Source organism: Echinops telfairi, unplaced genomic scaffold, assembly GCF_000313985.2.
Source record: "Echinops telfairi isolate 266 unplaced genomic scaffold, ASM31398v2 ScPeMD7_5592;HRSCAF=6446, whole genome shotgun sequence".
Lineage (NCBI taxonomy): Eukaryota > Metazoa > Chordata > Mammalia > Afrosoricida > Tenrecidae > Echinops > Echinops telfairi.
Genome location: NW_022109491.1, coordinates 11,219,620 through 11,232,932, shown reverse-complemented (window position 1 = coordinate 11,232,932; position 13,313 = coordinate 11,219,620). Strand labels below are relative to the sequence as shown.

General features: G+C 51.2%; 1 protein-coding gene across 1 annotated transcript in view; it reads left to right on the top strand.

Annotated features, from left to right (window-relative positions):
* The first annotated feature begins 6,454 nt into the window (after positions 1-6,454).
* WFDC2 (WAP four-disulfide core domain 2) overlaps positions 6,455-13,313 on the top strand; it is a 7,855-nt gene continuing 996 nt past the window's right edge. Inside the window, exons 1-3 of the mRNA XM_045295423.1 lie at positions 6,455-6,562; positions 7,114-7,251; positions 10,147-10,299. Of these exons, the coding sequence (XP_045151358.1) occupies positions 6,475-6,562; positions 7,114-7,251; positions 10,147-10,298 (378 nt within the window). The 5' untranslated portion in view covers positions 6,455-6,474 and the 3' untranslated portion in view covers position 10,299. The remainder of the gene's footprint in view (positions 6,563-7,113; positions 7,252-10,146; positions 10,300-13,313) is intronic.

Sequence of the window (13,313 nt, the reverse complement as noted above, 5' to 3'; positions counted from 1 at the left end):
TAATGGCTTGGATGGATGGTCAGGGAATTGGAAGGAACATGATTGGAAAATCAGTGACAAGGAGGTATGGGGAAGAGGTATGTGGATAGACCTCTCTGAATGGGCCAAGAAAGTAAAGATAATAGCATCTCATGTGAATGTTCACCAAAGGGTTACCTCTGAAGAGGAGGACTTTAACAATCAAGTGGATAAGATGACATGCACTGTGGAGACTAGTCCTCCTTTTTCCTCCTCCAATCTTGTCACTGCCCAATGGGCACATGAACAAAGTGGACATGGTGGCAGGCATGGAAGTTATGCACAGGCACAGCAACATGGACTTCCACTCACCAAGGCTGACTTGGCCACGGCCACTGCTGAGTGCCCTATCTGCCAGCAGCAGAAGCCAACATTGAGTCCAAGATATGGGACCATTCCTCAGGGAGATCAACCAGCAACTTGGTGGCAGGTTGGTTACACAGGACCACTTCTCTCATGGAGAGGACAGCGTTTTGTTCTTACTGGAATAGACACCTACTCTGGATATAGATTTGCCTTCCCTGCATGCAATGCTTCTGCCAAAACTACCATTCGTGGACTCACAGAATGCCTCATCCATTAGCATGGCATCCCACATAACATTACTTCTGATCAAAGACCTCACTTCACAGCAAATGAAGTATGGCAATGGGCCCAGGCCCAAGAAATCCACTGGTCATATCATGTGCCTCATCATCCTGAAGCAATTGGCTTGATAGAACAATGGAATAGCCTCCTAAAGACACAATGACAGCACCATCTAGGTGGCAGCAACTTGCGGGGCTGGGGCAATGTTCTCCAGGAGGCTGTATACTCTCTAAACCAGCGGCCAATATATGGTGCTGTGTCTCCAATAGCCAGGATTCATGGGTCCAGGAACCAAGGGGTGGGAACTGGAGTGGCACCACTCACTATTACTCCTAGTGATCCACCTGTAGCATTTTTGCTTCCTGTCCCAGCAACCCAATGCTCTTCAGGCCTGGAGGTCCTGGTCTCGAAGGAAGGAACTCTCCCATCTGGAAATGCAGCATGGATTTCACTGAACTGACAGCTGAGAATGCCCCCTGGCCACTTTGGGCTTCTCATGCCTTTGGATTGACAGGTCAGGAAGGGTGTCACTGTACTGAGTGGTGTGATTGATCCTGATTACCAAGGAGAAATTGGACTGGTGCTACATAATGGAAGTAAAGAAGAATATGTCTGGAATCCAGGAGATCCCGTAGGCCGACTTAGTGCTACGATGCCCTGTGATTAAAGTAAATGGTAAATTACAGCTACCCAATCCTGACAGGATGTCTAATGACCCAGACCCCTCAGGAATGAAGGTCTGGGTCACCCCACCAGGCAAAGAATCATGGCCAGCTGAGTGCTGGCTGAGGGCAAAGGTAATACAGAATGGGTAGTAGAAGTAGGTGCTTATGCCTGTCAGTTACAACCATGTAATCGATTGTAAAAGTGAGATTTGTGATGGTCAGTTTATCTGCTTTATATGTGCTTATTGAATATCTTTCCTTTGTTCATGTATGATGTACCAGATACAATTAGATTCAGTGTGTTTTCATTTATATGTATGATAGATGTATGATGTTAGGTGCAAATGTGATTTCATTAATATCTAGAAATATATATGGCTAAAGAATTGTGTACCGGTGCCAAGATGGTAAAGGGTGGACGGTGACAGGTAGGTTTATTTGTGCCAACCTGGCCAATAGGAATATGTGGGATTTATAAGGTCGCAGTTTAATTGGAGGGCAAAGAGATAAATGGCTCGGCAAGGCCCACCCCTTGCTCTCTTGCTCTCTGATGATCATACCAGAGTCCAGCTGCTTTAGCTAGCTCTCTGCCTCAACTTGTGAGCTACACTACCTGTGGACAGCCAACCCACGGGTTGTGTTGCTATAGCTTGAGGTTCCTTTGAGACCTGCTTCACCACGCTAATGGCGTGTACATCATTTGAGCTTGAGGCTGGTGGATTCTGTCGTCTTGCATTGCTTGAGTTCAATATCCCATCTGAGCCTGCTTCACCAAGCTCCTACACTACTGACTGTTGCTGACCCACACTTCTGTCTGCTGTCTTGCCTGAGGGAAGACTCAGCCATTTGCTTCCTTGACCTTGGACCCTGCAGCCCACATGAGTCGAAGGACTTCCAGTATATTAACTTTTCCATTAAAACATTCCTGTTGACAAGCCACTGATGGCAGCTGGAGAACCACTGATGGCAGCTGTAGCCCTGGAGCTGGAGAAGCCACGTGGAGACCCACACCAGCGCTGAGATGCTTTCACCACCACTAGATCCACAAGACTTTCCACCCACTGGCCTGTGAACTTCCTGTACTCAGCATCATTGCATGACTGTGTGAGTCTAAAAAGGAATTTATGGACTAGTATTGCCATATGGACTTGATCTGGACTGGGCTGGGGTGTTTTCTTAATGTACAATTGCTCTTTGATATAAAGTTCTCTCTTATACATATGAGTGTCTCTGGATTTGTTTCTGTAGTCAACTAGGACCAACACAGCTGTGCTTGAATTTACAGACATACTGGATTTTCCCTGTGGGGACATGTATATTCTCAGGAGGGTAGGGTAGCAAGGAAGAGGACATGGTAAAGGAAGTGGGAGATAGCAAAGATAAATAAATAAATGTATTATAATACAACCCAAAACAAAAACCAAAGACAACAAAGTAAAGTACAAGAACTAAAATCACCTTGTGGGTGGGAATTCCTGCTTCTTTGGTGATGTTATGGCATGGGAGATGTGGGGTACATGGGTGGGAAAGGCACCAGAGACTCAAACAAGAGAGGAGGAGGAAGGGGGAAGAAAAGAGTTGGGGTAAAGGTGAAGCTTTGGACCAGATTACGTCTGCCCCCCACTGCCCACACAATCTGCTATCCATGAGGGTCCCCTGAGGCCAGCGAGGTAAAATGTTTATCTGGCTGATTGTCTCACTCGCTGCCTTTGAGTGAGTGCCAAATAATAGTTACCCTAAAGGACAGGGGTCCTGCCCAGTGTATTTTCAAGACTGTAACTCTTTATAGGAGCGGAAAGCCCCTTTAGGGGACAGGAAAACTCAGCGGTGCCGGGGAGGAGGGGAACTCCCCGAAAGGCCTCCTGCTGCTGGCCACTGGTGAGAAGGAGTCCGTCGCCATGTGTTGCTGCTCTGGCTCTCCTACTTTAAGAAACGTGGGTCTACTTACATTTTTAGTTGAGTTTCTTGCTATCAGGAAGTACAAGATGTTCATCCTAGTGGAAGCTCTCTGATAATTCCAGGAAGCACTTTTGAAAGCATATTTCGTCTAATTCCCCGAGTAGCCCTGTTTTTGCATTTACCACCTTGGGTGATAAAGCTGTATACTCACCTGTCTCCTGAATAAGGACATACACCACTCACGGATGATACGTAGTCACCAGGGGCTCCGGGGCACAACCACTTCAAACATGAGCAGTTCCGCTATTTTATTTGAGAGAAAGCCCTGCCAGCCAGCTCTCTACATCAACCGATGAGGACCCAACCCTTGGTGATAATGGCAGGAATGCTACATTCATCTTCTCATTGACTCCTTATATAATCATCATTATTATACATTTCAAACTGGGAGATCAGAACAGGGAAGTCCAACCGGGGCCCATCACCCCTAGACCCACGTAGAAGGGCTCATTCTTTACTCAGTTCCCTATATTAAGTGTCTTGCCTGACACTGTCACATCGAGTGAATGTTTGCTGTGATGGAATAGAACAAAAGCAGGGGTAGGGGGACAAGGAACCCTATAGTCAAATCCTGGTCTTGACTGTTTAGCATGAGACTTTACAGAAGGGTCTAAACTCCTAGCCTATCCCCTTCACCCATCATACACTGCTGATGACAACAATAACTTTCTCTTCCTAGGCTTTCTGGGAAGATTGCACTTGACAGTGAGCCTACTCCCAACCCCCGCAGTCAGCCAGGATAGGTCGTTGATACGGAGAAGAGGAGGGGGAACCACACCCAGGTTAGTTCCTGATTGTTAATAGCTTTAAAAAAAATCATTTTATTGAGGGCTCATACAACTCTTATCACACTCCATACATGCATCCAGCACATTTGTACATTTGTACATTTGTTGCCCTCATCATTCTCAAAACATTTTCTGTCTACTTGAGCCCTTGGTATCAGCTCCTCATTTCCCCTACCCCATGAAGATGCTTTTCCAGGGACCTCGGTTTCTTCTGTCAAATGAGGTCATTAAAACATGTAGTGGTTGTTCCCAAATTAGTTCCAACTCACTCAAGCACAACAGAACAGAACACTGCTTTGTCCTGCGCCATCCTCACACTGGTTACTATGTTCCAGTGCCTTGGGACAACTATGGTGTCCATCCAAAAGCATCTTGCTCTTTTCCACTGATCTTCCACCAAGCATGACGTTCTTCTCCAGAGCCTGGAGCCTCCTGACAACAGGCTCAGAGGACATGAGATGAAGTCTCACCGTCCACACTTCCAAAGAACATTCAGGCCGGACTTCTTCCAAGACAGAGTTGTTCTTCCTTCGGGCGATCCATTCCATATGCTTCAGCAACACCATGCTCAAAGGTATCAACTCTCCGTAGCTCTCCCTTACCTGTTGGGCAGCGTTCGCATGCATATGAGGTAGTTCAGAAAACCATGACTTGGGTCAGGCACACCTTCGTTTTTAACACTTGAAAGAGATCTTTTACTAGCCTATTTGCTTAATGAAATATAGAATTAGATTTCTTGACTGTTGGTTCAATGGGCGTTGATTGTGGATCAAGTAGGATGAAATCCTCAACAACTTAAATATGTTCCCCATCTATGATGATATTGCTTATTGGTCCAGCTGTGAGGAGTTTCTCTTTCTTTAGCTGAGATGTGAGCCATTCAGAGGGCTGTAGACTTTGAGCTTCATCAGGGAGCGCTTCAAGTCCTCTGCACTTGGACAAGCAAGGTTGAGTCATTTGCAGATGGCAGGTTGTTAATGTATCTTCTTCCAATCCTGACGCCAAGTTCTTCTCCGTATCTTCCAGTCTCTTGGATCATTTGCTCAGCACACAGATGGAAAAGGTATGGTGAAAGGGTACAAGCTGTGATGTGTGGAAAATCAATGTCACCGGGCTTTTCTTCCTTGGAGAAAAGCTGACAAGCTTCTCCCTAGTGGTTGGCCACTACAGCAGAGGGGGTCGCACATGTAAGACACCCAGACCAGCAGGTACGACAAGGTAGCAAGTAAAGCAAAGATTTAAAAAACAAAATACTCGTCAATTATGAAGCAGGTTGCCTCACGATTGGAGGAAGACAACAGCATCTAGGGGTATGAGATTGGATTTTATAAGGGTCAGGTGGCAGGACCCTATTGGCTCACCTTAGTCCCTACCCTGCTCTGTGTGGGGATGAGTCATCTGGACATGACCCCTGGAATGGATCATGCGAGGCAACTTGGGATGGTTCATCCAGACCTCTCGCTGATCTTCACGTGACTGGTGGAATGGATCTGGTGAGGCAGTTTAGGATAGATCAGACCTCATAGGTCCGTCAGGTCTCTAGTTGACCCTGACACATACCATTCCTGATTTCAAGCAGGACAGTATCCCCCGAGAGCACAAACCCCAGCTCAGCATCTTTCTGGGAGTCTGTTTTCCGTCAGATCCCCCTGACAGCAGCCATGAATGCCTTCTTTCTGTACCCTTTTCTGAATCTGCTTGAATTGCTGGCAGATCCCAGTCAATGCCCTGCTGGAATCATTTTTTAATTATCATCTGTAAAAGATGTACTTGTGTGTGATATAATGATGCTGTTTGATACTGTCTGCATTCCGTTTTCTCACCTTTCTTTGAGACAGGCACCTCTTCCGGCAGGCTGTCCAGGTAACTGTTTAAAGTTAACAACGACTGTCTCTACAGCCCCTACTATGTGCCCGCATCGCTACCGAGGCAGCCACCACTAATCCCCCAAAAGGGATTTGCATTCTGATCTGGTTGACCCTAAATCCAACCTCTTAATCCCTGGTCTCTATTGCCTCCCTAGCTCCCTGCCCTTTTATCTACTGCTCCCCGCCACCCCCACCCCTCCTGCGCCGGGGCATTGTAACGTAAGACCCCAGAGTCCTGGAGTCCGAATCTAGGAGTCCTGGGCCTGTCCCGCTTGCTCAATACGGTCCCCAGACCCCAGGAGGGAGAAAGGCAGGTGAGGGAGGTGGACACGAGTGTCCGGCTGCAGCTGGCAGAGTCGTGGCCGGACTGGAAGCTGCGTAGGTTCCTGGTTCCCACAGGGGCCAAGAGCGACACCTGATCCCGGGAGATTGTGAAATGGCTCGAGGTGGCAGCTGGCCTGCCAGCCCAGAGAGCCCTCTGCTCTGCAGGCTCGGCCCCGCCCCGCCCCCTAATCCCCACCCCCTGAGCCCGAGTTTAAATCCCCCTGCGCAGGGCGACTCGCATCGGTACCCCGCCCTTCCAGCACCATGCCTTCCCGCGGCTGCCTGGGCCTGAGCGTCACCTCCGCCCTCCTGCTGGGCCTGCTGCTGCTGGGCCTGCCCCCGGGTCCCACAGGTGAGCCTGGCGCCCAGAGGGCCGAGCCGGGAGCTCAGGACAGAACCGGCCTCGGGGTGGCCTTTCCCGGGCTGGAGCGACTCCGGTTCCGGCAGCGAGAGTGGGGAGCGGAAGGCTGCGACTAGGGGTTCCTGGGGTCTCAAGGTGGGACCCTTGCGGCTTGGGGTTTGGGAGTCAGTGTGGCAGAGGTGGGAGGCCACGGAGGGCGTAGATATGCGTCCGGGCCCGTGATGAAGGAGGGGATTCCGCGGGGAATACCTGGGCCTCTCTGTCCAGATTTGGGAAGCTTCTAGATTCTCAGCTAGGCGGGGACCCTCCAGGGCTGAGAGGTGAGGTCGCTCAGGCCAGGGGCTGGGGAACTTCTGTCCTCTCGGGGACTCCTCGGGTTCTTGGGACCCTCCGGCCTGGACGGGAGTTCCAGGGCCCGAGATCGAGGAGAGCTTGGGGCTTGACACGTGGGCCCCTCAGGGCAGCTGGGCATCCTCTGGGGCTCAGGCCCACCACTGACCCCGCCCCGCGTCGCCCGACCCTCTCTTCCCGCGCGCGCGCAGAAGCACAGAAAACAGGGGTGTGCCCGGAGCTGCCCAGGGACCTGAACTGCACCGAGGAGTGCGCCTCGGACAACGACTGCGCCGACAACCTCAAGTGCTGCCGCTCGGGCTGCGTCGCCCGCTGCGTTCTCCCCAATGGTAAGCCCGCGGGGACCCGCGCGGGGAGGGCCCCCGGGCCCCAGGAGAGTGGAGGCGTGGCGGCCAAGGTCTCTGTCCCCTCCCTGCCTGGCCTGGGAGAGACAAAAGGCTTCGCTGAAGCACAGCGTGTCCAGAGGAGGGGCTGGGGTGCGGGGCGGTGTCGGGCGCCGGGAGGGGGTGCGCACCCCCGCTGGATTCAAGTCCCAGGTGCGTGACGGGTTTCCGGGTGCCCACAGGGCCACATTGTTCCGGGCGCCGCGACCCTACGGCAGGAGCCTGCGGGGATCCCGGGCTGTATGCATGCTGGGCCCCAGGCATGGGGTGTCCATCTCTAGTGCCGCCCGGGGCTCCTTCCCGCACCGCCTCAAGGGCAGGTCGCCTCCAATCCTCCGCCTAGGTGGAAGGGGACTTCATAGCTGCCCACCTTAAAGAAGGGGGCGCGAAAGACGTCGTGGGAAAGGGTCTGGCCCAAGGCAGCAGCACCATCCAGTGGCGAGGTCTTAACCTAGCGACCGGGTCCCTCGCTGGCGCTGCTCGGTACCGCCCGCAAGGCCTGAATCCGGCCAGGCGTCTCCCGGTGCCGAATCCCCGGGGCTCCAGCCCTCGCTCCTTCGGAAAACCATGCCTTCCAGCCCTAGGACGGAGAGATGAATCAGGTGGCTGAAAGCGTGGGCGCTCCTAAAAGGAACTTGAGGACGCAGGTCCCCACACCCAAGAGAGCAGGAAGTAGCCCTAGAGAGCCCCAACCCCACAGCTCCTCCTTAAGGAAAAACAGGTTTGGAGGCTGACTTGTGACCTGGGAGTACCCAGCCCCTGGAAATGCAGCCTTTTTCACTCCGTGGCCCGCCCCGAAGTCCACTGCTCTGCCTTATGCTCTTGGCGCTGCTGCCTCTGCTACCACCGCTTCTCTGGTGTCTCAGCTTTATCTCCTGCATCAAAGAGGTTCAGCATACAGGGATCCTGGGATCCAAAGGACCTGCTCTGCCCTTGGTTTCTCTTTCTGTATGGTAGTGAGATGCTCCCATTCTGTTTCTGAGATGGCTCATTTTAACCCCCGGCGAGTGCCAACATTGAACATTCCCCACACTAGAGTCCCAAGCCCCCTGTTTGTACAGCCCCACTCAGTAATTTGGTGGGAGTTCCCAAGACTATGGGCTAGTAGAGCCACGTGAAGTCATTTATTGCTCCCACAGTGGGACATAGTGGCTAGACTGGAGTTTTCCTGTGGCTCAAATACTGCCTCTAACCAGTATGACCTCAGGCAAATCATTTAAGCTCTCTGGGCCTCAGTTTCCTGATCTGTAACACGTGGAAGAATGAATAGTATCCATCCCTTTCTTTTAGGATTATTATGAAGATTAGTTACTATGTGGCAGGTGCTTGGAATAATACTTGGCACATGTTTCTAGGCTGACTGTTGGTGACCTTATGCAGAACAGAATAAAATGCCTCCCAGGCCCCTGCATCCTCACAATCATCCGCATGTCCATCTCGCCGAGGGTCGCCCATGCCTTTGTTGACCCTCTACTTGGCCCAATGTGATATCTTCTAGAGATTAGAGATTGGTCCTGCTGCTGATGTATCTGAAACAATCAGATACATTGGTCCTGCTGCTGATGTATCTGAAACAATCAGATACATCTGTATCTGATGTATCTGAAACAATTAGATACATTGGTCCTGCTGCTGATGTAGCTGAAGCAATCAGATACATTGGTCCTGCTGCTGATGTATCTGAAACAATCAGATACATTGGTCCTGTTGCTGATGTATCTGAAACAGATATATTGGTCCTGCTGCTGATGTATCTGAAAAAGATACATTGGTCCTGCGGCTGATGTATCTGAAACCATCAGATACATCTGTATCTGATGTATCTGAAACAATCAGATACATTGGTCCTGCTGCTGATGTATCTGAAACAGATACATTGGTCCTGCGGCTGATGTATCTGAAACAATCAGGGAGGACAGTTTTTGGCTGGGAGTCACAACTTTGTCATGGGCTAATTTCAGGAGTAGAAGACCTGGCCTTTCTTCCTAGTCTGTCTTAGTCTGCTGAGGTCTGTCCGCAGTGGGTGACCCTGCTGGAATTTGAAATATCGTAGCTTCCAGCTCACAGCAGCACACGAGCCTCCTCACCCCCGTACAATAACCTGACAGACAGGTGGCCCGTCAGGCATCCTAAACAAGAACAAAACACAAAGCCCACTGCCATCAAATGGACTCCAACTCACAGAGACCGTAGGTAGGGGTTGTGAGGCTGTTAAGTATTTACAGGAGCCGATCGCTTGAGTTTTCTCCTTTGGAGGAGCTGGTGGGTTTGAACTGCTGGCCTTGCAGTTCAAACAAACCCACCACCTAAGCCAGTGCTCCTTGGCGGGGGCACCAACAGCGGTCTGCTACGTTGTTGTTGTTGTTGTTAGGTGCTGTGAAGTCGGTCTCCACTCCCAGAGCCCCTGTGTGTACACCGGAATGAAATACCACCCGGTCCTGCGTCCTAGTGGGTCCTGGCACCGAGTAGGCTAATTAAGTGCTAGTTATTGTAATGACTCATTATTATTACAAAGTACTTGGTTGTTCCAAGAGAAATACGCCTGCCTCCATTGCCTTATTTTTAAACAACCCCAAGATGGGTGGCACTGGGCTCCAGGAGACTGCTTGGCCTGAGTCATGGAGTTAGCCTCTGGCAGAGGTGGGACTCAAACCGAGGTCTTAAGGTGCCACAATTGTCTGGGAGCTGGAGGAGGGTTTTGAAGGTGGTCTTCCTAGCCCCCCTGCGACCCTTCCAGGCAGTTCATGCTACCATTTGTGAGACTGGAGCCAGGGCCCGAGGCTGCCGGGGCACCTCCTCGGCCATGCTTGGTTCACCTTCTTGTATTCCCTTTGCCATCAGAAAAACTGGGTTCCTGTCCTCAGCTGAACTCTGCCATCCACCCCCTGGGCATCTGTGAAGACCAGTGCAAGGAAGACAGCCAGTGTCCAGGCCTGATGAAATGCTGCCGCAACGGCTGTGGGAACGTGTCCTGTGCCACACCCAACTTCTGAGGTAGGTGCGTGGGGAAGGAAGGAGACCCATCCATCCTGCCTGGGCGCCACCAGAGGCTGAGAAGTGAGATGTCGGCAAACAGTCCCAGGGCTGGTTCGTCTGTCCATTTGTGCACCCGCACCAGGATGGCCAGGCATGGAGCAGTTGCCAGCACCGGGTGCATCTGAGCAAAGCAGACGCCATTTCTACCTGGTGGCGTTTGTACTCTATTGGGGCGGGGGCGGGAGGGGGGGCGGGGCAGGGATGGTGAGCAAAATCAAGAACCGAGGACGTCTCGATGGCGGAAGAGGCGTCCCAGGAAGGAAACAGAAGCAGAGTAGGTGCGAGATGGCCCTGTGGTCATTGGGTGCCATCCAGCCCCTTCCGACGTGCGCACCACAGAATGCAGCACTGCACCGCCCGGTCCTGGGCCGTCCTCACAGTGACTCTTAGGTTGGAGCCACTGCGTCGGCCCATCTTATGGAGGGTCTTCCTCGGTCTCTGTCTCTCTGCTTTACCGAGCATGTGTGTGGCAGAGGTTACTTGCTCTCCGTTTGTCCTGTATTTCTGGTAAGGGAGGTCTCACAACACGGGTCCTTTCATCCAATGGACATTTGAAGTGTGTGGAGCACCTACTCCTGGGCAGGTCAAGGCAAGATTCCAAATGTTCATGGCTCTAGGCACTGAAAACATAAAACTTCAAAGTCCGCCTTTCCCTCTACGTGATCGAGAACAAAACAATGTTCAATCAGAAAGCAAGGCGTTCCTGAGTGGTGCACACAGTGATGGGCTCTGATCCCAGATGCCAGGTCAGTGCCTTGAGTTCCCCCAGAGGCAGGCGCTTTGAGATCTCCCCTGGTGATCTGCTTCGGAGAGATCACAGCTTTGGGACCCCGTGGAGCACACACGCACGGCATTGCCGTGCCTCAGAATGGGCTTGCTTGATAGCTAATGACAACCACCACAATCACAGAGCAGTGCCAAGGAGTAAAGAAACCCCCCAGAGTGCCGGTCTCCCCATGGGGGAGCTGCGGGCATGGTGTGCAGCTCAGCGTGGGACTGGGAGGGAAGGAAGATCAAGGCCACAGCTCACAGAGCCTGCAGTCTGGTGACGGAGACAGACAGAAGAGCAGACATGTGGAAAAACCCACCCGGGAGGGGTGAGGGGCAGCAGCGTGGGGCAGGCAGGGGTGGCTTCCAGAGAGGTGCCCCTCGCAGTCCTCATGGATGAGCCAGGGGAGGTGGCTTGGGGAGGTCTCTCTGGGAGGCTGTTTAGGCTGTCAGAGAGAGAGAGAAAGAGAGAGAGAGAGAGAGAGAGAGAAGAGGAGAGGAGAGGAGAGAGAGAAGAGAGAGAATCTGAGCAATGTAATACCATAATTTGAAGTTTTATTTGGTTTATAGATCAAGGAGCTTTGAATCTGTAACGAGGAAAGGTGCTTCCCAGAACAAAGACAAGCTAGGGGTTTATACTCATGATAGTGGAAGCAGAATTGTTTTGTATACAGCAAGAAAAGGGGAAACAGAGCAAATCACGTTTTACATCTTATTTCCCTATACTTTGAAGTTGCAGCTGATCATTAATTTTGTCTTACTACCAAGTGAAGTGAAAGACCAAGGCATGTGGGGCAGTGAAACGTACACTTAGCAGAAGACTCAGAATGTCAAACCAGCTCCCAAACCCACTGTTATCCAGCCGATCCTGACCCATAGGGACCCATTCCAACCCTACTCTGTAGGGCAGAGGAGAACTGGCCTATTGGGTTTCCAAGGCTAAGAATCTTTTTCTTTTCTAATTTCTAGCATTTTCTTCATTCTTGTACTCATCATTAACTCTCCCTTTCCCCTAACCTCCTCTGCCATAATTTTAAGAAACTATTAATCCAGTTACGGTCTCTATAGATTTACCTACCCTGGATTTCATATACAGAAAACAAAACCTCAACAACAACGACTAAGGGAGAAAAACCTCAATCAAAAAGAAACCAGGAAATAATAAAAACTAGAACAAATTTAAAATGGATCAAAAGGGAGAACAAATGATAAGGTGTTATATTTTAACCCAACTCCATCGGCATGAACCCAGTGTGTAATGCGCCCTGTGTGACAGCAAGGCTGTGCACACCCCTGGCCGATGGTCAGAGGGGAGCCTCTGGAGCAACAGTTCTCAACCTGTGGGCCGTGACCCTTTTGGGGGTAGAACGACTCTTTCACAGTATTCATACCCTTTCACGATTCATACCAGTAGCAAAATGACAGTGATGAAGAAGCAATGAAAATAATGTTATGGTTGGGGGTGGGTGGGTCATCACTACATGAGGAACTGTATGAAAGGGTCCTGGCATGTGGAAGGTTGAGAACCACTGCTTGGAGGCTTAATCCACCCCGGGGCCTCTGCTCATAGAAGTTGGACTTTCACCGTCATCCATCGCTTTCTGCAAACCAGATCCTCACGATTTAAGCTCTAACTACATTTCCTTCCTCCAGTCTTGCAAGACCGTCAATCTCTATGGACGCAAATTGCCTCAGCTTTCTCCCCCCAAAAGAGCAGCTGATGGCTTTGAACTGATCCTCTTTCAGTTCGCAAGGGAGTGCCTAACCTCTGCCGCCAGGGCTTCTGTTGACTGTCAACTTAGAACATTTGAGCTCACGTATAAAGCAGAGGTGTTTGGTATAGAGCAAGGAGGACACAGGGATCAGAAATTGTTGTGTGGCTCCCCCGCTCCCCGTGAATTTGTCCAAGTGTGAGGGATCTGAAGAAAGAAAGGTTAACAAGGCGGAGGAGCAGAATGAGCCAGACTCTGCACACACCCTGCCTTGAATTCCTGCTGCTGCTCAAGTACCTGTCTTTGATAAGCTCTCACTCCGGGAAGGAGCTTGGACTCCGGTACTGCACAGAGAAGGGATGCACCCAAGGGCCCACCATTGTGGAACAAAACCACCATCCCCTGCAGCCAATCGCAAAGGCGGGGTGAGAGTCAGCATGTGTTTTATGAACAGGTCCGGAAGACCAGTGAGCTAATTGTCCAAGGCTGCCT